Source organism: Cyprinus carpio, chromosome B22 (genome assembly GCF_018340385.1).
Source record: "Cyprinus carpio isolate SPL01 chromosome B22, ASM1834038v1, whole genome shotgun sequence".
NCBI classification, from domain to species: Eukaryota; Metazoa; Chordata; class Actinopteri; order Cypriniformes; family Cyprinidae; genus Cyprinus; species Cyprinus carpio.
Window position 1 is genome coordinate 16,601,554 of NC_056618.1, and position 27,725 is coordinate 16,629,278.

At 40.0% G+C, this 27,725-nt stretch overlaps 2 protein-coding genes and 1 pseudogene across 4 annotated transcripts; all 3 read left to right on the forward strand.

The window, feature by feature from the left end:
* Window positions 1-2,879: 2,879 nt before the first annotated feature.
* LOC109096097 (serine/arginine-rich splicing factor 3-like) lies at window positions 2,880-9,478 on the forward strand. Of its 2 annotated transcripts, none has more exons than XM_042749952.1 (6): window positions 2,880-2,942; window positions 6,099-6,301; window positions 6,386-6,520; window positions 8,279-8,317; window positions 8,399-8,485; window positions 9,040-9,478. In XM_042749952.1, exons 2-6 carry the CDS (start codon window positions 6,099-6,101, stop codon window positions 9,065-9,067), a joined length of 492 nt encoding a protein of 163 aa, XP_042605886.1. In that variant the 5' UTR covers window positions 2,880-2,942; the 3' UTR covers window positions 9,068-9,478. The 2 variants fall into 2 exon arrangements, with proteins under 2 accessions (XP_042605886.1, XP_042605885.1); XM_042749951.1 differs by lacking the exon at window positions 2,880-2,942 and adding an exon at window positions 4,727-4,883.
* Window positions 9,479-13,912: 4,434 nt separating this feature from the next.
* Window positions 13,913-16,695, forward strand: LOC109096098 (annotated as a pseudogene).
* Window positions 16,696-17,751: 1,056 nt separating this feature from the next.
* On the forward strand, window positions 17,752-25,859 carry LOC109088523 (transmembrane and coiled-coil domains protein 2-like). Of its 2 annotated transcripts, XM_019102681.2 has the most exons (5): window positions 17,752-18,052; window positions 19,060-19,422; window positions 21,021-21,610; window positions 22,100-22,235; window positions 24,188-25,859. In XM_019102681.2, exons 1-5 carry the CDS (start codon window positions 18,050-18,052, stop codon window positions 24,485-24,487), a joined length of 1,392 nt encoding a protein of 463 aa, XP_018958226.2. In that variant the 5' UTR covers window positions 17,752-18,049; the 3' UTR covers window positions 24,488-25,859. The 2 variants fall into 2 exon arrangements, with proteins under 2 accessions (XP_018958226.2, XP_042604753.1); XM_042748819.1 differs by lacking the exon at window positions 17,752-18,052 and having other exon boundaries at window positions 19,054-19,422.
* Window positions 25,860-27,725: the final 1,866 nt, after the last annotated feature.

Sequence of the window (27,725 nt, forward strand, 5' to 3'; positions counted from 1 at the left end):
GAGATGAGTGTTTTCTGCTAAAAACGGGAAAAGATGAAGACAAGTCTCAGAATTGGAGAGGTTTGAGAGTTAAAATCTGACGCCGCATGGTTGTCGAAATGAAAAGTCCCGGTCGATAAAGCTGTTCATAATGAGCGCTCTAGTTAAAATGCCTTTCCGTTAGAACTCCAAAACCAAGCATTACCGCCTGCATGTTTCCACGTCAGCAGCATCGCCGAAGACTCTCACAGCCCTAGCAACACGTCTCGGATGTGGTTTCTAACGCTTAGAGATGTGAGTGCTTGATGGGCACGTCGATGATGATTCCTGCAAAGTCAAAACATCTCTGATTAGCAACCATCCAGCTCACAACAAACACACAAAACTACTTCACATGGATAGTTCACCCAAAACAGGAGATGTTTTGAAGAATATTCGTCTACAGTAGCCACAGCATGTTGAGGTCTGATTAAAGCGCAGTTAAAGTAGACTTTATTAAAGTAATTCAATTAAATTGAAGTAGCACTATGTTCCAAGTCTTCTGAAGTCATACGATTGGTTTTTGTGAGGAACGACCCCAAATCTATGGTACAAAGTTACTTTTTAGTCCAAATTTAGCACCTCAAGATGTTGGCCCTTACAAAAATTAACCATGGTTTTACTGCACATTACGCCCAAAAACCATGGTAACCACAAACTAACCATGATTTTGCTACACTAGCCATAGTTTAATGGTATTTGTAGCTAAACAAAAATTTGCATGTATGCCTTTTTTTTTCCTGATTGTTTTGCGATCGCATCCTTTGCTATGTTTGCGTATTAAACTGAGATGATGCAAATCAAAGTTTTAGTGGAAAAAAGAGTTTGAAGCAGTCCTCATCTCTGACACACACCTGATAAACACACACAGCTCAGTCGAGCAGCGCGAGAGAGAGAGAAATTATGGACGTAAGAAGTGAAAGTGCAGAAAAACAGCATCTATTTCATGCACAACTTGAACAAACCACGACAGGTAAAGCTGTCAGCTGTGTGGATATTGGCAATATTGTTAACAATTCTCGTTTATAATCATTAATAATACGGTTTCTTCTTAACGAGCTCTCCAGTCTATGCTGTGTTCTGTTAATGCGTGAGCTTCATTATTTGAAGCACACTTGCCTCCCAGTAATCGCAAAAAAAAAGCTTTGTGCTTTGTTACTTTTTAATAGACAAAGTATCAGCTTTAAAATGATTCAAACTGAAGACTGGGACTGAGAACTATGAGACTATCGACCAGTGGCACGACTCACATCACTAATTATGAAGGTTTTTGAGAGGCGCATGAAGAACACCATCTGCTCCTCTGTCCCTAACAACACTGACCCACTCCAGTTCGTCCTAATAGGTCACCTGAGGATGCTGAGTCCCATCTCCTGCACACCACTCTCACCCACACCGACAGCAATAAAGGGAACTATGTGAGGCTGCTGTTCATAGATTATAGCTCAGCCTTCAACACTATAGTCCCCCACAGTCTGGTCTCCAAGCTCAGGAACCTGGGACTGAATGCCCCACTCTGTGACTGGGTTCTTTTGAAGCTGGTCCACCTCAGGTAGTGAGAGTCGGTCAGACCACCTCTAACATCATCACCCTGAGTACAGATTTTTGTATATAATTTTTCTCTTATTTTTTGCACAGTCTGAAAAGTTGTTGTGTGTCATATAACTTATACATTTACCTCAGAGCAACCATTCGGTGTCGTAAGCTCATCAGTCAGCTAGAAAATAACTATAAAGAGGAGCATTTTGCTATATTTATGTGCTATTGCATTTTAATATTTTTACTTAACCTGTTGTCTTCATGATTCATCTCCTCCTATAAAACTGCATTTTACTAATGAAGAAAAACTGACTGAAAGTGTGAAAGACATACACTCTTAAAAATAAAGGTGCTTTTTGGTTCCACAAAGAAGCATTCAGTCAAAGGCTCTTTAAAGAACCATCTCTATCTCAACTTTTTATAATCTGAAGAACCTTCTTTCACCACAAAGAACCTTTTTTAAACCGTAAAGGTTCTTCAGATGTTAAAGGTTCTTTAATGGAGTGTATGACAACATTTCCAGGATGCACTGAGGACGAGCCCAGACTACAGTCAGTGGCCGAGTGATGCTTATGGTCCGTGATATTGGTACAGATAATCAACAATTCAGATCCCACTTTAAGTGAACCTTAGTTCCCAGGTCATCTACAAGATGGATTAAAATGCTGATAAAGTCAAGAAAAGATAAGACATAAACACATGACAGTATGATTGAAATGTTAAATGTTAAAAAAAAAAATAATAATAATAATAATAAAATAAAATAAAAATAATAATAATTACTCCATTTTTTTTTTGGGGGGGGGGAAATAAAAATAATTGAGGGGGGGGGGGGGGGGGGGGGGGCTCAAAAATTTTTTTTTTGGGGGGGGGGCTGAAATTGTAGTCAATACACCAAATAAGCCATGTTACTACCATGGTTCATTGTTTGACATGAATAACAGCAAACCCTGTTGGTTTTTGTCGAGCTCATAATCAGTGTCAGTGCTTCGGTATACATAACCAATGGGTATAGTTGATAAATTAAAGAGTGTTGATTAAGTTGAGTTTTTTCATTAAGGTGAGTTTTTTTTTTTTGATGGATTTATTTTTTTTAGTAAGATAGGTTGTGTTTCATTCTATCCAAAACAACAACGCTTCGGCTTTTTATATTTAAAATGTGTATATTCTTCTGCTTAAAGCATGTAGTTTAGTTTTGTTTGATCGCATTGCGTGCTTAATAAACTCATGTAGGGCTTCTCGGACGCGTGATCGGAAGCCCCGCCCTCGAGCGTGCGTCGAGACGTTCATTACGTGAGTGCGTCCGCATTTCCGCGCTGCGCCATTTCGGAGCGGATCTGGTCCAGGAATCGGACGCACACGGTCAGAAACACGCGAAACTCACGGTAAATCAGATTTTATTCGCTTTCATTATTTTCAAGTGCGCATGGATCTGTTGTGTGTGTGTGGTCTTGAGTTGCGAACGCTCGAAGATCGAATTGCATTTTAAAGCCTGATTTGTGTTTTTGTGCAGGCGCCATTTTACTGTTGACCCGGATTAGCGATTAGCCGCTTACTGCGAGTCTCTAATTACATTTATTAGTTTAACAGTAATCGTAATGATATTTTCAGCAGCCCCAGCCTGTTTTTACTCGTTAAAGAGGTCGCTTATGCTGCACAGTGGTTCGTGTTCAGTCGCGTGTGAACGCCACGCGCCATTTTGAGCCGCGAACAAAAGCAGAAGAAGGACGAAGATAACCGCCGTTTGTTCTGGTGAGGGTTTATTTGGGCGGGTTTTCTAGATTAATGTTACTTAATACGTTTTAATTATCTGACACGGTAGTTTAGTATTACATGAAATTAAACAGTTTTGGCTTAATAGGAACGCGAACCCTTGCGAAAATTTACCATGATTTTACTACAAAAAAAAAAAAAAACATGGTTATTATTGTTAAACCATGTTTTTGCAGCATTACCCACAATTTAAGCATGGCATTTGTAGTAAAACTGTGGTTATACAAAATGGTCATCGATACACCAAAAAAACATGGTTACTACACTTTTACTACAGTAAAAACATGGTTTATTTTCGTAAGGGTTAACACAGCACTCATGCCAAATTAACACCAAAGAAGAGCTTTTGAGGTGTTTTTACACTGCAAACACAACTACTTAAATACATGGAACTGAGGAACATTCAGTCCAGCTTTTTAGCAGAATTGCATCTTTATTCTAAATTCTGAGTCGGCATAGAGCAGCCTTAGCTTGGCTGTGTAAAGAAGCCTTAAAGTGACCCTAAAAAGTCTGTATCCTTGTATCCAGGTAATCTATCAATGCCAGTAAATGGTAATTGTTTATGGCAAGACATCATTCAACATTGAGAGAGGCGGGCAGTATAAAAGAGGGGGGGGGGGGGGGTGTAGACCGAAAGCAGCCACACCTCCATTAAAAGCGTTAACCCTTAGAGAGAGTCAGCTTTGTTATTGAAATTAGTTGGAAACTAATGCGCTGACTGGAGATGGTTGATGGCCAACACGTGATTGGATTGTCCATTTTTTTTAAGTGTTTCATTCATGTTTTTGATTATATCTGCTGGAGGTTGATGGGAATTCTCTTGTTTTGGCAGATGCATCGCGACTGCCTCTGGACTGTAAGGTGTACGTTGGAAATCTGGGAAACAATGGGGAACAAATCCGAACTGGAGAGGTCGTTCGGCTTTTTTGTGGGGGGGGGGGGGGGGGGGGGGGGGGGGGGGGGGGGGGGGGGGGGGGGGGGGGGGGGGGGGGGGGGGGGGGGGGGGGGGGGGTGGGGGCGGGGGGGGGTGGCTGAAATTGTAGTCAATACACCAAATAAACCATATTACTACACTTTTATTATAATTAAACCATGGTTCATTGTTGTCATGAATAACAGCAAACCCTGTTGGTTTTTGTCGAGCTCATAATCAGTGTCAGTGCTTCGGTATACATAACCAATGAAGAGAGTTGCAACAGTAAAACATCTCCATTAAGGTGAGCTATTTCTTCAAAATAGCTTTCTTTCTTTGAGGAAGATAACCTGACTAATCACATCAGTTGTGTTTGATTCTATCCAAAACAACAACGCTTCGGCTTTTTATATTTAAAATGTGTATATTCTGCTTAAAGCATGTAGTTTAGTTTTGTTTGATCGCATTGCGTGCTTAATAAACTGATTTAGGGCTTAGACGCGTGATCGGAAGCCCCGCCCTCGAGCGTGCGTCGAGACGTTCATTACGTGAGTGCGTCCGCATTTCCGCGCTGCGCCATTTCGGAGCGGATCTGGTCCAGGAATCGGACGCACACGGTCAGAAACACGCGAAACTCACGGTAAATCAGCTTTTATTCGCTTTCATTATTTTCCAGGGCGCATGGATCTGTTGTGTGTGTGTGGTCTTGAGTTGCGAACGCTCGAAGATCGAATTGCATTTTAAAGCCCGATTGGTGTTTTTTTGTGCAGGGCGCCATTTTACTGTTGACCCGGATTAGCGATTAGCCGCTTACTGCGCGTCTTTAATTACACTTATTAGTTTAACAGTAATCGTAATGGATATTTTCAGCAGCCCCAGCCTGTTTTTACTCGTTTAAAGAGGTCGCTTATGCTGCACAGTGGTTCGTGTTCAGTCGCGTGTGAACGCCCACGCGCCATTTTTGAGCCGCGAACAAAAGCAGAAGAAGGACGAAGATAACCGCCGGTTTGTTCTGGTGAGGGTTTATTTGGGCGGGTTTTCTAGATTAATGTTACTTAATACGTTTTAATTATCTGACACGGTAGTTTAGTATTATATGAAAATAAACAGTTTTGGCTTAATAGGAACGCGAACCCTTGCGAAAATTTACCATGATTTTACTACAAAAAAAAAAAAACATGGTTACTATTGTTAAACCATGGTTTTGCTGCATTACCCACAATTTAATCATGGTATTTGTAGTAAAACTGTGGTTATACAAAATGGTCATCGATACACCAAAAAAACATGGTTACTACACTTTTACTACAGTAAAAACATGGTTAATTTTCGTAAGGTTTAACACAACACTAATGCCAAATTAACACCAAAGAAGAGCTTTTGAGGTGTTTTTACACTGCACACACAGCTACTCAAATACATGCAACTGAGGAACATTCAGTCCAGCTTTTTAGCAGAATTGCATCTTTATTCTAAATTCTGAGTCGGCATAGAGCAGCCTTAGCTTGGCTGTGTGTAAAGACGCCTTTAAAGTGACTCTCTAAAAAGGTGTGTATCCTTGTATCCAGGTAATCTATCAATGCAAATTAATGGTAATTGGTTATGGCAAGACATCATTGAGAGAGACGGGCAGGTATAAAGAGCGGGGGTGGAGACCGAAAGCAGCCACACCTCCATTAGAAGCGTTAACTTAGAGAGAGTCAGCTTTGTTATTGAAATTAGTTGGAAACTAATGCGCTGACTGGAGATGGTTGATGGCCAACACGTGATTGGATTGTCCATTTTTTTTAAGTGTTTCATTCATGTTTTTGATTATATCTGCTGGAGGTTGATGGGAATTCTCTTGTTTTGGCAGATGCATCGCGACTGCCCTCTGGACTGTAAGGTGTACGTTGGGAATCTGGGAAACAATGGGAACAAATCCGAACTGGAGAGGTCGTTCGGCTACTACGGCCCCCTGCGGAGCGTCTGGGTGGCCAGGAACCCTCCCGGTTTTGCGTTCGTTGAGTTCGAGGACCCTCGCGATGCCACGGACGCCGTCAGAGAGCTGGACGGACGGTGAGTGTGGATCATAGCGCTAACGGTCGGCGATTACTCAGTGACGTCTGATCTGATTGATGGGTTGTTGCTGTCGTCACGCAGGACCCTCTGCGGTTGCCGAGTGAGGGTGGAGCTGTCCAATGGCGAGAAGCGCTCTCGTAACCGGGGTCCGCCTCCATCCTGGAGCCGACGCCCACGCGACGACTACCGCAGGCGCAGCCCGGCCCCCAGGCGCAGGTAAACCTGTCCTCCCGCTCACCGGTCTCTCCGTAGGTTGTGTTCCAGAAGAAACTAACCTGATTCTGCCCCTCCCGCCAGTCCTGGAGGCTCCGCCGGTGCCGGGTGTCCCGGTTCTGACCAGCGTATGCCGGAGATCTGTTGCTCCTCCATCTTCATTGTCATTGATAACCATTAAACAATGATTGACTGGGCTTCTCAAATTATGATATTTTGTTACAATGCAAATCAGTAAGTGATTATTGGGTTAATTCCATGACACAATGCCCGGGTTACGTTTCACTCCAAAATCAAATGCTTTTTGGCTTGTTTTTTGCATTGTGACTCGGCATGCGGAAACCCATCGCTTTAACGGTTATCCAACACTAATTAATTTTCACGTTTTAGTGAATTTGTTGGCTAATCTGTGTTTCATACATTGTTTGATTTACCAAAAATCGTCTGTTTTTGTGCGAGTTCATCGCCTGCTCGTAAAATAGTTACTTTTTTTTCATGAGATTGGGTTGAATTATCTTAAGTTAATAAACGTATTGCGAACAAATTTAACGTAATGCATATTGTGAAGGATATTTATGGTGGTAATGAGAATTACAGCGGTGGCTGATGTGATAACGTTAACTAAAAATTAAAAGTCTCAGTGCAGAAAACCATCAATGTCTTCAAGATAGGCTTTGTTTCTCTTGATTTTGGATTGAAACTTGACCCACATTTTAATTTGTGAATTGGCCGTCGAAGCCCAGTCGCTAGTTTTCAGTAATCTGCTCGGCTCTAGTAATGGTTGGAATATGCAATCTTTTGTTGACTTGACTTTACATGAAGGTTGTTTTTATTTTATTTTCTTATCAGCTATATTAATAAAAATGAACCCCGTTGCAGAGTCACCACCATGCCTCTCCTCACCACCCTCTGAGTCAGTCTACTAGTCTTCTTTCAGCATCATGTGACCAGCGTGCCCCAATCAGCTGGCTGGGTTGGTGTCACATGATCCAGGCGTTGCCAGTCATCAGGTCGCACCAGCCCATTGGTTCCTGAGCATGCCGTTGTCAGCAGCTCCTCCTCCTCCAACCTTAACACCCAATCGGCAGCGGCCCACTTCACATTCCTGACCAATCAGCGTATTACGTTCCCCAATGTCTACACTACCAACCACCAGCAACAGCCTTCGGCTAACCAATAAAAGCAGGAAAAATCCACTCCATCCAGCCCCCATCCGCAAGCCAGCTAATCAGCTCGCAGCGTCTGGCCTGCACTTTCCCGCCAATTCTGCTCCCCGGCCGCCAGCCGCCTCCCCTTCGCCTTTTCTAGCTTGTTGAAAACCGAAAAGACTAGTAAGTTTTTCCTGCTTCATACAGTTTAATGCTGAATACAGATGTAAGTTGAAACAAACAGGGTTGGTATGAGATCTGGACAGACGTTGTTAAGCTTAGGCTAGCTGACTGATGGGGAGCCCAAACGGAGGTTCAGGTTACAGAAGCAGCCTGAGCTTTGAGAGCTGCTCTTGCTTTCTTTCACTGTCTTCATTCTGTGGGGTTGTTTGCAGAGCGTTTCTGTTGAGTTTCTCCTGCTAGTGCACTACTTTTGTAGCTCTCTGTACTGGAGCGTAACGGAGCCTCATGTGTTGCGAGGTCTCCACCGCACCCCTGTATCAGGGCGTGACGAGAGTGCGTTTGACTGTTAGCAGGCTGGAGTTTCAGGGCTTGTGAGGTGCGTGCGTGTGTCGACTGCGTTCTCACTCGCTCTGCCTCTTCTCTTCTTCAGATCTCCCAGGAGGAGGAGCCTCAGTCGTAGTCGCAGCAGGTAAGAGTCCGCCGGTTCTCGCAGCTTTCCCGCGTGGTTTTGAGAGCGCTTTCTCAACGTGTTGTTCTGGATTCTGTCTAGATCTCTTTCCAGAGAGCGCCGGAGGGAGAGATCGCTGTCTCGAGACAGGAACCACAGGCTCTCGCGATCTTTCTCCCGATCAAGGAGGTAAGAGTCTCTGCGAATTTTCAGCGAAACCTGTTTTGGTGTTGATATAGGCCGTTTATGTACCATGGATAAAGACTAATATATAGTTTACTGCTGTATTTTGTGCCACTTACTGTCAGTCAACTGTATTTTCATTAAACCCATTTAACATTTTTATTCAGACCAATTATGTATGTAACTTTGCGTGAAATAAAGCCAGAATTGCAAGATATAAATGTGCAATTCTGAACTTTTTTTCTCGCAATAGCAAGTTTGTATCTCGCAATTCTGACACTTCGCGAGTTTGTGACACTTAACGAGAGAAAATGTCAAATCTTTTTATTGAGTGGCACAAATGGACTTCCATAGAATTTAGAGGTTTATCATTGTATAAAACTGTTAAAACTTAAGTTAAATGGTAGTTTTTACTGTATTTTTACACTTAAGGATGTTACCGTAGATATTGGTGCTGTTCCAGAAGAACGTTGCTACCTGAACTTTGTATCAGAATATCAGCGTTTTTTCACACTACTTCGACTAAAGAAATATTCCTTGCCTGATCTTCTCGTTTACAGTCGCTCCAGATCTAATGAACGGAAATGAACTTCGGTGCAGAGAAGAACGTCGTGACGGAAACCTCGGCATGTTGAAAAACTTTGAAAAGAATGGAGTCCCCCATGTTTTTTTTGTTTTGTTGGTGTTTTTTTTTTTATTATTGACATTATTTTAGCGGTTCTGTTTTCTTCTGTAGCTGCGGTTGTGCGTGTTTGCAGTTTTAATGCGACGGCATTCCATCTTACACTTTTAAGACTTTTGTTGTTTTTGTCTGGTGGTGATTGGTCCTGCTGTGCTGAGCTCGACCGTGTTTGTGTTCTGTGCGATCAGAGGGGGGAGGCACTATGACCACAGCAGGGGGTGGAATGGAGAACAGCTTTCATTCTGTTTTTGTTTTTTTCCTTGTAGTGTTTGTACTGTTTATAATGTTGATCTGAATTAAAACTCATTACAAAAATGCTTTGGTCTCTTTTTTATTTTTATTTTTATTTTTATTTTTTAAATTCTGTTTTAAAATAGTAGTTTTAAATAGTCCATTTTATAGCTTTTTTTTTTTGCTAAATAGTAAAAAATACTATTGTGTCTTGTATAAGTACATTGTAAAAATGATTTTTTTTTTTGTAGTCTGTACAAAAAAAAAAGATTGGAATTTGTGTTACAATAAAATACTTAAGTTTCCTATTTTAAAATTTACTTAATAAACTTGCCTTTTTTGTAGTTGTGAAGTTTTTTCTTGTAAGTGTAGCATTCATGTTAACAAGTTTTATATGTGAATGTAGAAATTAAAACTAATAAATTCTGTAAAAGTTGTTTATTCTTAGTTAATGCCAACAAGACCTTACTGTAAGGTGTTCTTAAAGGGATAGTTCACCCAAAAATGAAAATTCTGTCATTACTTTACTGTATGAGTTGCTTTCTTCTGTTGAACATAGAAGATATTTTGAAGATTGCTGGTTATCAAACAGTTGGTGACGTCCATAGTAGGAGAAGAAACATTATGGAAGTCAATGGGAACCACCAACTGGTTACCAGCAATCTTCAAAATATCTTCTATGTTCAACAGAAGAAAGCAACTCTTTCAGGTTTGGAACGACATGAGGGTGAGTAAATGATGACAGGATTTTCATTTTTGGGTGAACTATCCCTTTAAGTCTAAATGAGACCCATTCTTTGTATGAGCGCACACGCTTGTGTACAGTAGTGATCACCGACGCGTTGAAAATCCTGGTTAAATATTAAACTATAATGACATCGGAACCTTGTTTGAGGTTTTATTGAATACAAGTAGTTCTGAGCTTCAATTTTGTGGCAGAGGAGGTCCAATTTAGCAAGTTGTTTTAGGTTAAACCGCTCTTATGGAGGGATTGAACTAGCGACATACATGAATAAATTAGTAAGTATAATAAAAAGGCACAACTATTTTAAAATAAAGTATGATTAGAATATACATATCGTTTGTGGAGTAGCACCAGCAGAGGGCGAACGTGATACACCAATCCAATATTACTCAAACCTATATAAACTAGCATTCGAGTGCAGATATCATGAGAAATATTGATATTGCACGTTTGTCTGTGTTGATTTAAAGAGTTTAGATTTCCTTTTTAAAAACCAAAGTAGAGACTCGACACTTGAGGTGATTAATTATTAAACATTCATGTTTGTAGTGCTGTAATTTAGCCCATTTGATTAAAGTTGGGTTAACGTCTGCTTCAACAGCACAATGATGATATTTAAGAAACTCGTATAGGTTTGGAACAACTTGAGGCTGAATGAAGGACAAAACTTTGCTTTTTTGGTGAGCTATCCTTTGAACTTGTTGGATAACGCAAATGCTACATGCTGTGATGGTTCAGATCATTCTTACTGTATGGGGTTTCCAAGGTCACCCATCACAAGATAACCTCTTACATAAGCTTGACTTACTGTCAATGTGCTTGAAATTCCCTCCACTTTTCAGAACAAGTGTTATGTAACCTGCTGACATGAATGGCATGGATTTTTAACCCTTTGTGTCATGAGTGGGTGAGGCATTACAGAGCGGAAAATGTTTATGATTTCCTCCACTTTAAAACAATTTAGCTTTTAGAAGTTCACTACATATTCGTTTGGTTTAACAAATTAGTTTATTAAGCACACATATTTCATGTGTCTTTATCTACTGAAGCTGAACTCATGAGGCTGCACTCTTATGATTTCCTCCACTTTAAAACAATTTAGCTTTTAGAAGTTCACTACATATTCGTTTGGTTATATATATATTGATATTGATGTATATATGATTTATTTATTTCTAATTTAGAAAGAAAGTCTTATTTTTACATTACATTTAGTCATTTATCAGATGCTTTTATCCAAAGCGACTTACAAAAGAGCAATAATAAGTCTCAGTTAGCTTTTTATTTATTTATTATATTATTTTTTTAGGATAGAATTTAAAAAGAGAAATTATAGTTAGAATAGAAAAATAATAAAGTTAGTATTAGCAGTCTTTATATATATATATATATATATACAGAAAACAAGTTAAAAACAAATAGAGTGCAAGTCTTAAAGGGTCATCTAGCTAAAGGTAGCTTCCAAATCTCACTTATAATTATGGTACTGTACTGGACATGGTACAGTGAACTGTGTGCTTCATTGTGTTAAGTATTCATTTTGAAGTTTTTATATGATGTAGATTAATAGTTTGAGTACTAATAATAACTGAGCTCATGAGAGACTCCTCTCACATACACGTAAGAGGAAGAGTGGGCGTGGCTTCATTGTTTTTCAGGGCTGCTCTGTAATCTGTGTCCCTGCAGCACAGAAGCAGTCATCAGTAGCACAGGTATATTTGTAGCAATAGACAACAATACATTGTATGGGTCAAAATTATACATTTCTCTTTTATGTCAAAAACCATTAAGATATTAAGTAAAGATCATGTTCCATGAAGATATTTAGTAAATTTCCTACCGTAAATATATCAAAACTTAATTTTTGATTAGTAATATGCATTGCTAAGAACTTCATTTGAACAACTTTAAAGATGATTTTCTCAATATTTAGATTTTTTTGCACCCCTCAGATTCCAGATTTTCAAATAGTTGTATCTCAGACAAATATTGTCCTCCTAACAAACCATACATCAATGGAGAGATTATTTTTTTTAAAAAAAGACCCTTATGACTGGTTTTGTGCTCCAGGTCACATATCCTGTTGTAAAAGAACAAAGTGATTATGTCATACTGGGAGTGTTATTAACAGACAAATATCTAAGAAACAAAACTAACAAAAAGGGCGTAGAGATACATTAAACATGCAGGGAGCTGAGAATAATATATAAACCTTGTTTAGGGATAGTTAAAATAAAAAAATAAAAATGCTTACAGTTTTTATTTTATAAGATCCATTTGATAGCCTACATTCAATATGTTAAAGTCTTTTTAACTTAATAATTGATTTTTTATTTTATTTTGCTATACAAAAAAAAAGAAGAAGAAGAAAGAAAATAAACACTTAAAACAAATAACAGCCGCGGGTCTGTTTTGGGCGGGTCCCCTCCGTTCCGTTCCGAAGGTTCTGTTCTGTGACTTCCATCAACTGGAATGTCGCGACGAAGGCGCGTTTACGCTGCACACGTGCTCACGTGTCGGCTCAGTCCACGTGCTGCGCTCGCGAGGCCCCGCCCACTGAGTTAATAAACGTTCCGAAAGTCCAGCAGCAGCAGCAGAACGTCTGGAACAACGGTTCTTCTAGTCTGGAACTGAGTTACGCTTTCGCCTCAAGACTCTTCTGAAGTTTTGTTCAGGATCTCTCAAGTAGGCTTCTCATCCTGCACACAGAGAGTTTACTCACTTGATTTCTCCACACGCTCCTGAAGCTAAAAACAAACAAACATGTAAGTTGAATGTTTACATCATTTTGCACGTTCGTAACGTTTGTCTGTACGTTGTTATCGTTCATCACAACACCTGTTGGATTCGGTTTGTGCAAGCTTATTATACTTTGACTAGTTGAAAGTCTCTCAGCGTTTGCGTGAAATAACAATCGAGTAAAACTAACATCTCTAGACGAACTCTAACAGAGAACGTTCCCTGTGAGCTGAACGGCTCGTGATCTTTGATCGCTGTTTGAATGTTATTGTGAAGTGAAATGTCACGGTCGTGTTTTCCACCGGCTCACAACACGAGCTTCAAGTTCACGTGGACTGAGGATAGAGTGGGCGTGTCAGTGTCTCCTCTGACCAATCAGACGAGCGCTCGGTTTCCCGCCGCCGCCTTGAATCATGAGCTGCACATTCCGTCATATTAACCAATAGGGAATCAGAAGAGGATAATTATTTACTATTTATATATCATAGGAAGTTAATTGATTATTTATTGATTTATTAAGTAAAATGTGACAGATTTGACACTCTGATGTGAACTTTGGGCTCGAGTGCGAGATGCTGAATTAACTGTTTGTGTGTGTGTGTGTGTGTGTGTGTGTGTGTGTGTATGTGTATGTAAATATATATGTGTGTGTGTGATATATATATACTATATATATATATATATATATATGTATGTGTGTGTATGTGTGTGTGTGTGTAAGAATAAACAAGGAAAAAAGCTAAAATGTTAGTATATTTAGTTATTTTAGTTTATTTAATATATATTTTATTATATACAGTATTTTTTGTTACTTTTATGTCCTTTTGTCAATTTGTTTAAAATTATTTATAGCTTTAATTTATTTGTATTTCCTTTTTTTTTACAATTTTGTCACTTCAACGTGAACTCGTTTATTTGAGTGTGTTTTTAAATGTTTTTATTTTTTATTTTTTTGATTTTTTTTTTATTTTATTTTTTATTTAATTAATTCAACAAATGAAAAAAATAAGTAATTTATGTTGTTTTTGCTATAGCAATTTTTATCTAATTTTAAACAGTAATATTCGAGTCACAAAACTTAAATATTTGGAGGCATAAAGAGATTGTTTTTGCATGCCAGTAATGAGGATTTAGGGAAATCGGCGCCCTCTGCTGGTCAGAGGTCTGCTCCGGAGGAACATGTCCTGACGTATCCCTGCAGATCTGCCCAGACATGCAGCGATCATGACTCACTTCAGCTCTTAAACACAGAGCGCAGGTCAGGGAGGACACTGAGTGCAGTCTGACAGAGTTCAGAGACTAATCACATGTTTTCTGATGCAGCTTGAGGTGATGGAGATGCACAAGCGGATCCTGCAGGCTCTCGGGAACGGTGCGGCGCGGCGGACCCTCTTCGGTCCGGTGGATCGCGAGCAGCTCCAGCTGGAGTACCGCGATGCTCTGAGGAAGGACCTGGAGGAGGCGTCTCGCCGCTGGGGCTCGACTTCGCCACCGAGACGCCTCTGGAGGGCGGAGACTTCCTGTGGGAGGGCGTGTCTGGGGTGAAGGTGCCTGTCTTGTACCGCGCCTCTCAGGAGGAGCATCCGTCGAGGACCGGCCAGTCCCGCGCGGGGAAAGAGAACGTCCCCAGAACCGGAGAGATACAGCGTTGTCCCGCAGAATGTGGAGAAAACGCCAGAAAAGAGGACCGACCTGAAGAGGAAGCAGACCAATATCACAGGTGAGGGGGCGGAGCCTAACACAGACGCATTCATAAAAGAAACGCCAGAAAAGAGGACCGACCTGAAGAGGAAGCAGACCAATATCACAGGTGAGGGTATAGGACTTTAAAATAAGGACGTTTTATTTTAAATTAACTTCATTTTTAAAGTTTTAGTATTTATTTTAATTTTCACTTAAGTTTAATTTAGTACATTTTAACAAATAGGCTACTAATTCTAAAACACTAAAATTTAAAATCAAAGCCTTTGTAATTATTTAGTATTTCTGTTTGTGTATTTCAGTGTTAGTTTAGTCATTGTAGAATTCAAACTTAAACCTGATTTCATTTAGTAGCCAACGCAACATTTGGTTACGTTTTTTAATATAAAGTTTTTCATCTAATATTTGCATTTTATTTTGATTTGTTTCAGATTTATTTCAATCACCAGAAATATTTATGTAGTTTTAGTTTTAGTAACAGTACTAACAGTGTATGTAATTCATTTGGTGTCGTTACGAAACTAGAACTAAAAGAAGATTAGAAAACAAAACTATTTGAATGCATGAGATTATTTATTTATTTTTTTGTATCAGAATTTAAAGAAAGCTCAGTTTAATTAATATGTGAGTAGTGTGACATTTATTTTAAAAGTTTTAAATATAGTAGTGTTAGAACAGGAGTGAAATATGACTTGGAGGTTTTGAGAGATGTTGAGTAATGACGTCTGTTAAACGAAGAGTTTGACTAATAATAGAAGCATTCTCATCATCTCCCCCTCTTTCTCTCTCTTATCTAAACAGACTTCTACCAGGCGAAGAAGAGAGTGGTGGCTACACCCCGCAAATCAGGACAATGACTCACTCACACACACACACACACACTCAGGAACGCTAGTGTGTCTCGTCTAGACTCTTGTCCTCACAGGAGGAACACTGACACACGAAAACTGACGCAAACCACCGCTTCGTCTGACCAGATCTTCTGTGTTTATACTCCGTCATCTACCTTCATCCTCTCAAGAACTCGAAACAATCATTCATAGCATTGTTCCGTACCGAACGCAAGAAACACGCAACAGACTGTCCCAGAACTTGTTTTCCATCTTCCATCATGTTTTTTGAATGTTATTCATTGATAGGAAATTGCTTCTCTGTCATTTCTTCTTCCTGTTTATGTTTGCATGTCAATGGTTAACATGTATACCAATTTCTGTTGAAGAAAATGCGTTAAAATCTCTTTAATTAGACTAGGTTTTGTGTGGAGGCGAAAGATTCAGGAAAGATTTCAGAATTTGTCTCTCTGCAGGACGGCAAAATTATAGCGAAAGAATTTCATTATGAACAATACGACAGGTTATAAAACACTGAATTTTCAGTGTCCATGTATACAAATGTATTGCTTTATTGCACAATACTTGTAGCTAATTTTTATAAACTAACATTTGGTGCCAAATGTTTTTTTTTTTTTTTTTTGCATATAAAAGTTATTTATAATTCTAACCCTTCTAAGCTGACAGTATGTCCTCACACAACTCTCATAAGCGAGCTGCAGTTACGTATTTACAACGTAAAAGTATTGATAAACACTTGCCGTCGTTCGTGAAACACAATCAGAATGAATTCTCTACAAATTCTTTGTAAATTGCTCAGAAGTTGGTTCTGTTTGTTGTTCATGAACGCCGCTGCAACTACAGCATATTTACAAACACACTCGGCTTTACTTGTAGTCACGGAAATACAAGTAACGTTTGTTTGAAATAAACGCAATCACGGATACGAACGCTGAGCTTTCCACATTCACTAATTGAGATGCTGCATATATTAAGTTTCTCAAGTTTCGCATTCCAGCAAACGTTCACTGAATCTGTTCTTGCTTTGTGATCGTTCTCATATCCTGATACTTGTAGATTTCTGCGACCTGTCTGTAAATATCCTGTTAATATCCGAATTATTCGCCGTCGATGGACAATTGCACTTATTATTTTGAGTAGTGTAGCTTGTACATGTCTGTTATTGTGAAAGAGCTCAGAATATATGCTGTATTTATTTTACGGAAAAATATTGTGTTGTAAATTGACATGTAATTGTTCTTGTAATAAAGCTGTTTATAAAGAGAAACTCTTGTACATGCAATTTATTTCTACAAATAAATAATTAATTTAAATATTCAAACTTTTGATTCTATACAAAACATTGCGTTAGCAAACGGAACGGAACGTTAGCAAAACATTTTTAGTACGTATTTTTGTTAGTTGGGTACTGCTGGGTCTGGGTTTCTGCTAATGTGTTACTAATGTAGTGCTAATCCACCGTTTCTCTGGACTGGTAAGTGAATCAAGTAAATAAAGCTAACATGTTATAAGTCGATGTGAAATTGAATTTTACTTCCATTTATGTGATGTAGAATAAACTATTTAAAAAATACGAGTATCCCAGTGTTAACGCTTTTTCTTTATTGTAATTTATTAAATAGCATTAAATTACTACGTTAATTAGCTGGTTTTATGAAACAATGACTTCATAGATATCCAACTATTAGTTACTATTTTTAACGTTATGTGGGTTACGTCAGTTGTAAAGGAGGCGGAGCAAAATTTTAATTTTGTCTTTTGAAAAACAATTGTTCCAATCAGACCAGCAACATTCAGTAAACAAAATGACGTTTGCGTATTTTAAACCTTTAATTTTTGCATTGTACGTGCAAATGTAACAAATTATTTCTGTTTCCCATTAACAGATGTGCACCGAGGGACGAATCAACCTTATTGTAATGTCAGAGAAGCCATTTGTGTTACAGCAAAATATTCCTTTAAATAAGAAAAACGTAACTTCAGCTGTGCGTCACGCGTGTAGCTCCTGTTTATGTGCGTAGCACACCTTCAACATAGTGACCCAGTTGTTATGAAGCTTGTTGCTATGAGACTGATGTCAGCGTTTCCCATCAGCCCCTCTGTCTGTTTGAGAACTGTCCTGCCCCCCCACACACACACACACACACACACGCATGCATGCATATCCCTTAAAAATGTGTTTATCACTGTGAAAACACACACACACACACACAAACACCCCAAATGTGCTCTCATGAACACACAATGAAAACAAACACTCGCATAGACAGTTTAAGCTGTGAGTGTGTGTGTATGCAAACGCTGCAGTGTGTGTGTGTGACGCATGCTCCGCTGAACTCCCCTCCCCCTCTGCTCATCTGCTCCGCAGCCTCTTCGAAACACTCCGACAAACACACGGCCGGAGAGACGAGAAAGAAACCTGAGATACAGGCGAGACAATGATGAGAGACACGTAACCGCAGCCGATATTGTCTCTAGCATGAACCATGACAGACTGGAGCGAGAGATAGACAGCTAGAGGAGAAGGGGAGGGGTGAACAGACAGAGAGAGAGACAGACGGGAGGGATATGGCCCTCTTACACGTCTCTGCAGTCAAGCTGCACACCCTGGACTGAAGACCATGGTAATTTATCACAAGTTAATCTTCTATTCCTGTCTTGTACCATCCGTACATCCATCCATCTGTCCATCATCACCCATCTGTCTCTCTCACTCAAACACGCTGTTCTGCATGTCAGAAGTCAGCTGCAGTTTTGTTCTCATGTGTTTAACTCGCCCACTGTCATCTGACACACATCCCTGATTTGTGCTGCATGCATGCGCGTGTGTGTGTGTGTGTGTTTGCTGTCTCCCATCGATCCGCTCCAACCCACTTTCTAAACGTGTCCATCAGTGTAGATCACACACACACAAGCGCATGCTCTTGGCAGGTGACATGACTCAGATTCACATGTGTTAAAAGATGCATGGACTGCGCTAACCTTTAGAGGAGCCCTGCTGCATGCGCTTGCATGTGTATGTAACACAACAAACCTGGTCTCAGAGCAACACACATACTATGTGTGCAGGTTGCATGCATGTGAAGATGCATGGCCTGTAGTAACCTCTCGTGAAAAACCCTGCTGTGTCAGTATGACTCTGAACACAAATGCAGACCATGCATCTTTTCATACGTGTGCTTTTTATCATGCATGCGAAATGCATGCTCTGATGCATGATTATTTGTTTGCAGTTGAGGTATTGCAGGTTGAGATTTGCTTTATGTGGTGTATGCGTGGCATTCATTCATCCAGCTTGTTTTGGGAGTGAATTGTGATGTTGCATTTATGAATGATTCATTTCAGATGCATAGTTACTATCCTACAGTGTGCACTGAAGACATGCGCTTGCTGTTTCAGATTGTTTATTGTGGTGTTGTGTACCTAGAGATATTTTCAGAACAAAAGTGGGTCACGCTGTGACTCTCTCACTCTGAGCGTGTGAGTTTTTGTTCAGCTTGTAAACAGACGTGACCACTCACTCAAATGAATGTTAGTGTGGGTTCATATCAGATGTTTACGTGACATGTCTCATGTTTCTGTTAGCATGACAGCGCAGCTCAGTGCCTATGTTTTCATTGTGTGCATGCAGCTGGATAAAAGCGAAGTGTCCACTCTCAGTCTGCCGCCCTCCGTGAGCCATGGCGGGTCAGATGGGAACATCAGCGTGGAGGCAGGGTCAGACGGGGCAGGCGGTGAGGTCCAGAGAACACGAGTGGCGCTGGAACACCTGCAGCAGAAGATCCTGAAGATCACCGAACAGATCCGTGTGGAACAGGAGGCCCGTGACGATAATGTGGCCGAGTATCTCAAACTGGCCCACAATGCGGACAAGCAGCAGGCGTCGCGCATCAAACAGGTGTTTGAGAAGAAGAACCAGAAATCTGCGCAGACTATTGCACACTTGCACAAGAAGCTCGAGCACTACCACAAGAAACTCAAAGAGATCGAGCAGGTAATTTCACATGCATGCGCGTTTTATCCACCTGCATTTTCTAGAGCAAGGATAGACAACGTCGGTCCTGGATTGCCACTGTCCTGCAGAGTTTAGCTCCAACCCTAATCAAGCACACCTGAAAAAGCTCATCGAGGTCTTCAGGATCACTAACCCTGTGTCCCAGTGTTCATACTGTCCACCCTAAATAGTATGTGACATTAGAATAAGTGTGTCCCAAAGTATAGTATGTTGAAAAGAGTATGCCAAAAGTCTCTGGATGGTCTACTCAGGGGTGCCGTGGGGTTAGGATGAGTCCAAGGGCCCAGCGTTATATAGGGCCCCCCCCCCGCGATTTCATTTCAAATGAGGGGGAACACAATTTCTACCAAAGGACTAACTTTGTTAGTGCGGACTTTGTTTGTAGTTGTAACTTTGTCACTACATGTCAACTAATTCTCATTAATTTGCAACTACATGTCTACTAACTCTCAGAGTAGATTGTTAAGCTGCGTTCACGCTAGCAGCGACTTCTCACTACTGGTTGGCTTAACAGCGAGTAAAGTTTCTTGCCGCTAAATACAAACATTTTGGAGGCAAAAGACTAAATTTAATATAAATATGAATTTAATCCGTACATACATACAAAAATGAATGAGAAACAGAACCTACTTTTTTCCATTGCGTATGTTTATCTACAGCTGAGAGGAGAACGATCACATGATCTCTACTGTCTTCTTTCCTATTGGCTGTCACTCCCAAAAGTCACTCGTTAAAGTTAAAGGATTCTGAACTTTGCCGCATCGCTTGACACGCTCCATCCGGTTGCCAATGGCTACTGTCACACTTGTCGCCGGAAATCGCCAGCTCTTCATTGAAATGAATGGGATTGTGTGTTTTTGTCCTGTGACACGCAAAATTTCTATTTTAGAAACTGTTTCTATTTCTGCGACAATGCGGCTGAAACAACAACATAAAAACAACATAAAAGCAACAACAGGTAGTTTACTTAAGATCTTGAAAATAAATTAAAGCAAAGTGATGTGACATACAGCCAAGTATGGTGACCAATACTCAGAATTTGTGCTCTGCATTTAACCCATCCAAAGTGCACACACACAGCAGTGAGCACACACACACACTGTGAACACACACCCGGAGCAGTGGGTATCATTTATGCTGCGGCACCCGGGGAGCAGTTGGGGGTTCGGTGCCTTGCTCAAGGGCACCTCAGTCATTGCTCAGTGGTATTGCCGGGCCGAGACTCAAACCCACAACCTTAGGGTTAGGAGTCAAACTCTCTAACCACTAGCCCACGACTTTATGAATTAGATTATAAACTTAACAATTTTGTTGTGAGTGCAGTGCACTTCCAGAGAGGCTCCGCCCACACACACTTCTGATTGGCTGTGATATTTGATTGACTCAATCGCGTCTGGTGTGGACACCCAAATTGCTTGTCACTGGAATCTTGTCGCGTCGCGTGTAGTTAGGACACGGTGTAACAGGCAGGTGAGTTTTTTTCAGGGTTGGAGCTAATTTCTGCATGCATTGGCACTCAAGGACCGATGCTGCCTATCCCTGTTCTAGAGTAATGATGTCTATTCCCTGTTCTGCAGAATGGTCCTGCGCGACAGCCCAAAGACGTCTTGAGGGACATGCAGCAGGGGCTGAAGGACGTACGTGCCAATATGCGAGCAGGATTCAGCGGTTTCGGAGGTGGAGTAGTGGAAGGAGTCAAGGGTGGAGTCTCTGCACTTACGCACACCGCCGTTGTCTCGAAACCCCGAGAGTTCGCCAGTCTCATTCGCAACAAGTTCGGCAGTGCCGACAACATCGCCCACATGAAGGACACTTTGGAGGATGGGCACACAGAGGAGACACCCAGAGCTCTGAGCGGCAGTGCCACGCTGGTCTCCAGCCCCAAATACGGCAGCGACGATGAGTGCTCCAGTGCAACTTCTGGGTCGGCGGGTGGAAGCAACTCCGGCGGGGCGGGAGCAACAATGGGCAGCCCGCGACTGGACGGACATCATCACCACCATCATCACCACCACTCCTCCTCTTCCTCTTGGGATGCCCTGCTGGAAGGCCTGCAGGAGATCAAAGTCGGTCAGGTGCATATGGAGGATGCCATCGAGGACATGAAAGCACAGCTGCAAAGCGACTACAGCTACATGACCCAGTGCTTGCAGGAGGAGCGATACAGGTAAGACTGCAGCACCTACAGCAAATCCAACGCTCTCCGGAGCCGGATCTTCAAGGATATCGTGAACTGGACCACAAAACCAGTCATAAGGGTCGATTTTTGAAATTGAGATTTATACGTCATCTAAAGGCTGAATCAATGCGCTTGCTTTCCATTGATATGTGGTTTGTGAGGATAGGACAATATTTGGCTGAGATACAACTTTTTGAAAATCTGGAATCTGAGAAAATCATCTTTAAAGTTGTCCAAATGAAGTTCTTAGCAATGCATATTACTTACAAAAATTAAGTATTGATATATTTACGGTAGGAAATTTACAAAATATCTTCATGATCTTTACTTAATATCCTAATGATTTTGGCATAAAATAAAAAAATGTATAATTTTGACCCATACAATGTATTGTTGTCAATTGTTACAAATAAACCTGTGCTGCTTATGACTGCTTTTGTGCTCCAGGATCACAAATGTCTCCTCTGTCTCCTCCAGATACGAGCATCTGGAAGAGCAACTCAATGACTTGACGGAGCTGCATCAGAACGAGATGAGCAATCTGAAGCAGGAGCTGGCCAGCATGGAGGAGAAGGTGGCCTACCAGTCGTACGAGAGAGCGCGAGACATCCAGGTGATCACCAGTAATGAAAAGAGTGTGCAAATATGCAAGTTTCCAACCTAAAAGAGCAAGGTTGTCCAATCCTGCTCCTCGAGGATCACTGTCCTGCAGAGTTTAGCTTTCAATACTAATTAAAAACACCTGAAGCAGCTAATCACAAACTGCTATGTTTACATCCAATTAAATCCAACATTACGAATTAAACTTACGCGCAAAATTGGAATATCGCATAAAACATTTGCGACTAACGCACCATTTCCTTCCAGTGAGTTAAAGAGAACAAATCGTCACTTCCTGATTAACTTGCGCTAAATATCACAAAGAATAATTTAATTTTCTGCAGTAGGAGAAGGCACTGTATGGGGGGTAACTATATGTGGTGGGGGGGGTCGTCTTGGGTTTGAGGGGGGGTAAAATTAGCCCCCAAAGTAGCGCAATGATCATATCCCAAATGAAATGCAAGCATTTCAGTCAAATGTAATTTATGCAATATTTTAAACCTTTAACCCACGAGAGAAAATCAACCCACCTCAACAGTTTAAAATCAGCCCAATTCTGTGCAAATAAATGCGGATTTGGCAACCCTGCATCCAACACGAGCTGCATCCAAAGTGATAAATTAATAGAGGCTCCCTGATGCGTGTAAACTATATTCAATATTAGAATGTGGGAGCAGGCAGTAATGTTCAGAAATTCAGCGGGAGCGGTATTAACAAGACTTAAGGCTTTAATACAAAAATGCACACAATGAATGCCGACTGTGAAAAAGCTGAATCTCAGACATTCTGGGCGATTTAGAAATCCGAACGCATTTTTTTAGGTCCAAAAAGAGGACTTTTTTTTGTAGATTATATAACAACAACTTGGAAAAAAGTGTAATTTTCTCCTGCCAAGTCCTGACTGTGGCGAAAGGAGGAACTGGGGATGGAGGAAGGTAATTTGCTCCTGAGCAAGTGAAAAAGCTGCTGAATAATACTGAATAGAGCTTATATAGGAATGTCGTGATAGGATTTGTATTCCTATAGGTAGATGTGATCAGCTGAGAGTCAGCTGATGCAAGCTTGACTCACGTGACCTGCCAGAACTAATGCTATACGCCAGGGCATCAGACTCATTCTTCCCACTGGTAGCCCTTTTGCGACTAATATTCTCAGTTGGTTGAATGAGCACATGATTTGGTCCCTTTTTATTTGTTTTCATAACGTCATAATCATTGCTTGCTGATGAACTTTTATCATAGTTTATAGTTATATATAAATGAAAGTGGTTAACATTCAAACATTATTTTTCATATGTAGTATTATTTGTGATTTGAATTTTGCGAATGGGAGTTCCTCTTTTGCTACGTTATAAGCCAGGCTTGTTTTACAAGAAAAGATAATCGTCTGTTGTGCTTACATCTATACACCTTTAACTTTTTAAGACTGAAACAAAAGACTGATTCATTGTTATTCTTAATAAAAAGCACAACAACAATAAAACAGTAAGATACAATGACTAACAAGCTTACAAAATGTTTATTAACAAAAATGAATAAGATGAGGCATGGCATAAACCACATGCTGTATTGTATATTGACTAATAAATTACAGAACGTTTAGCAAACACTGAGGAATCAAATAAAAAAATAAATAAAAGATAGCCTCCATAGCATAACATGAACAGCAAAGATAACAAGCTTTTCAAAATGAAAACAAAAATAAAAGTAAAGTTAAACTTGCTGCCAGTGAAAGGGCTAGCATGTTTTTTCCCCCACAAGAATACCAATATGTTCAACTTCTGTGGTTTAAGAAGCAGTCTTTTACTTTACTTTAGCATGAAAACTATCTATCGTTTCCTAAGTATTCGTGTCAATTTTGCTGGCCGAGGTGTGATAAAGCTCTATTCCGATGACTTTGGGCACTCCAGAGAAAGTCCTGAGTGTTACAACCCAAGTGTGTGTGTGTGTGTGTGTTTGCCCACAGGAAGCAGTAGAGTCCTGCCTCACCCGCATTACCAAACTGGAGCTGCAGCAGCAACAGCAGCAGGTGGTGCAGCTGGAGGGCGTGGAGAACGCGAATGCCCGAGCTCTACTGGGAAAACTCATCAACGTCATCCTGGCCCTGATGGCGGTACTGCTGGTGTTCGTCTCCACCATGGCCAACTTCATCACGCCCCTCATGAAGACGCGCGCTCGGGTCGGCGCCACCCTCGCCCTTGCGCTCTTCCTGGTCACACTGTGGAAACACTGGGATTGGCTTGAGCTTTGCCTGTTGCCCAGCTGAAGAACGTGAACAAAACACACGTCCAGAACTTAAACTCTAACTGTGACGCATCCCTTCCATCGTACCAGAGGTGGGTGAGACCTTGAAGGACGTACAAGAAAGATCCATGGAGATACGTGGCCTGAAGATGGTGCTAGACCATGGCTCTACATTTCCTGTCTTTTCCTTCTGAATGGGTTTCTTTTAGGGCTGCGCGATTAATAAGGAAGAGTATCTTGTATAGCTGGTTCTGTGATTAGTAGTAAATCTCCATCAGGTGCTTTCAGATGGAGCAGCATTTTCTACAAAGAGCCACAGTTCACAGACAAGCTACAGAAAAAAAAATCGCAGGCGATATAATCGTGTGATTTTGAAATTGAAGAAATTGTTCGCGATAATGACAGCTGTTTGCGTAGCTTCTCAGTGAACTATGGCTCTGTGTAGCATCCATCTGAAAATACCACATTTAATAACGTTTTTACTCCAAACTCATAACGTCAGATGAGTGTTTGAAATAAATACTTCTATGAGATAATATGGCTTCTTACGCAGAGTAAGGCACCCAACATTATATTAATTATAATTATATATTAATTATATTATTATGCGTTATTATATTAAAAATTATAATAAGAAGAACTCTGATAAACCATAAATTGTCGTAGTTGTGTGTTTATTAGTTACGTTGAAACAATGAAAGCCGTTAAATCTTGTTTATTCAGCTAGCGCTATAGAGATTTCCTGGGTTTCTTCTGAGTTTCTCTGGCCTTCGGACGGAGATTTACTAATGATCACAGAACCGTGCTTCACTGACAAGATGCACACGACAATCACAGCTTTAGCCTAATCGTGATTGCGATTTCGATTTATCGTGCAGCCCTAGTTTCTTTCCTTTTTTTAGACCACTGAGCTCCTTTTTGCTTTAACTAATGAATGTTAAAACTGGTTCTTAGAGCGGACACAAGAAATAAGTCTAGAGGATGGTCTTCTGCTGATGCATGGCTTTCATACCAACACATGGTCACATTTCAGATCCAAACAGCTTCTGAAGGAACTCTTTCGATGCTGACACCAAAACTGTCTCAAATGTGCTGCGTTTAGTTTGTTTTGTCTCTGTGGACCTCAGTGTCTGTTACATATCTGTGAAATATCTCATCACGGAGGAGAATCAAACTTTCGTCATTTTACTTTGTGAATTGTTAAGTGATAGGGCGGAAAGGCAGAAACGTAATGTCAGTAGTCAAGAATCAATACTACTTTTGTCATTAGAACATTTTTGTAAACACAGTAATAGTGTAACACTCACTGTCGGCATGATCATATTTCTCATGTTTCTATCCGTTTGCTAGATCACAACACCACTGTATTCGTCATAAATACATTTGCAAATATAGGCTATGATTTGTTTTCTGTTTTGTTATAATTTTGGTGAACATATTTTTTGCATCGGTGCAACAATCTGTTGCTGTAATCCAGATGCTGGTTTTAATCCAGATCAAATTAATTTAATCCCAGGATGGATTACACAGTCACATGAACCAAAATGAGACCGATATGATGATCTTCAACTTAAACAGCATGCTATGTTTATGAAATAGACTGTTTTCACTTAAACAGGTTAATGATTGAGAGTTTGTCACAAACTTAATCCTGCTCTATAAATCATCAGATGTAACGTGGTTTGTTGGTAATGAATAAATCTGCTCGGTTCACTCACTTAAAAACTGCTCAAGGGCGCCACCTAGCGCTCAGATGGAGGTTTTACACACTTCATTATCTTCCTGATGATGGGAAGCAGCTTTCTTTAATTAACATTATGCAAATAAGATTGATCTCACAAACTGCTTGGAAACGAGGACAGAATGGCTAATATCAGATGTTATGCGTAGAGATAAGCACTTTAATATTGTTTATACATCGATCATTTGATATTTAGTCTACCTTAACGGATATCTTGGATAAATTGTCTTTAGTCGCGTCCACGGACCGTTTGCTGACTGAGCGCCTGAGGGATTTTAAATGCTAAAATGGCGCGAGATTTCGTAACGGTAAGTTTCAGTTAGACTGGCTGGTTTAAATGTTGTTTAACCGAAAGATTTAACAAAGACTAAATTGAACAAATGTTTCCAGACAACTACAATGAGCACTTCTGAAAAGTAACTAGCCATGAGACATGGTTTGAGGGTGTTAATGTAATATTAATACTGACAGATTTTTCTGTCAGAGACAGCAAGGCGCAGCAGAACTAAAAGTGTTTGTGAAATCATTCATTTTTGTGCAGTCAAAAGATTAATCGTGGTCGCATTCAAAACAAGTTTTTGTTTACATATAAAATATGTGTGTACTGTGTATATTTATTATGTGTATATATAAATACACACACATGCATGTGTTTAGGAAAATATGTTTTTATATTTTATATTTTATATATTTTTTATGTGTATATATATGTGTATATTTTAAAAAAATATGCTGTATGTTTGTGTATTTATATATATATATACATAATAAATATATACAGTACACACACATTACGTAAACAAAAACTTATTTTGAATGCGATCGCGATTAATCGTTTGACTGCACTAAAATGATCAAATTAAGTATCAAATCTGCATGATGACTTTTATGGCACTTGGTATGTGAACACACAAAAAAATTGAGGGCGTGATTTGAACATGCTAAATGGTCATAAAAAAAACTTACACTCATGGTCCTTGCGGTCAAAAATTGCCACCATAAGAAAAAGAATGGGAAATGGGACATTTTTGCGTGTACAATCTACAAATCCACAATGATGCAGAAAAAAGACAAAAAGAAGTCTTTGAGATTTGAACATTAATATACATTTAAATCCACAACCAAATAAAAGGAAACAATTGTGTCTACAAACAACTAGATTTAATTCATAAGCCTCTCTCTAGAGTCCTATACAGGCATCTAGTGGTTACACCATGAAACTACATGGTTTTCTTTCCTTGCTGAAATACTGCATTTATTAGAAAAAAAAAAATATATATATATATATATATATATATTATATATATATATTATTTTAAAATTTTGTACTATTTTCAATGGGAAGAAATTATCATAATTATTGCATAAATATTAATTAGTACCACAAGATTCTCTCAAAATAATAAAAAATATTACTGGACAAAAAGATATTTTACTAATAATTCCATTGTTTCATATTAGCTTATCAACTTGTGAACCCCAGTTTCGCCAAACCTCTTAAAAGCGAGAATCTGCAGAT

Bases quoted from the DNA above. Each gene is read 5' to 3' on its own strand.
- LOC109088523 (XM_042748819.1), top strand. From the start codon at position 19,054: ATGCAGCTGGATAAAAGCGAAGTGTCCACTCTCAGTCTGCCGCCCTCC. The intron at 21,611-22,099 runs GTAAGACTGCAG...TGTCTCCTCCAG, and splicing joins TTGCAGGAGGAGCGATACAG to ATACGAGCATCTGGAAGAGC. The intron at 22,236-24,187 runs GTGATCACCAGT...GTTTGCCCACAG, and splicing joins AGAGAGCGCGAGACATCCAG to GAAGCAGTAGAGTCCTGCCT.
- LOC109096097 (XM_042749952.1), top strand. From the start codon at position 6,099: ATGCATCGCGACTGCCCTCTGGACTGTAAGGTGTACGTTGGGAATCTG. The intron at 6,521-8,278 runs GTAAACCTGTCC...TCTCTTCTTCAG, and splicing joins AGCCCGGCCCCCAGGCGCAG to ATCTCCCAGGAGGAGGAGCC. The intron at 8,318-8,398 runs GTAAGAGTCCGC...GATTCTGTCTAG, and splicing joins CTCAGTCGTAGTCGCAGCAG to ATCTCTTTCCAGAGAGCGCC.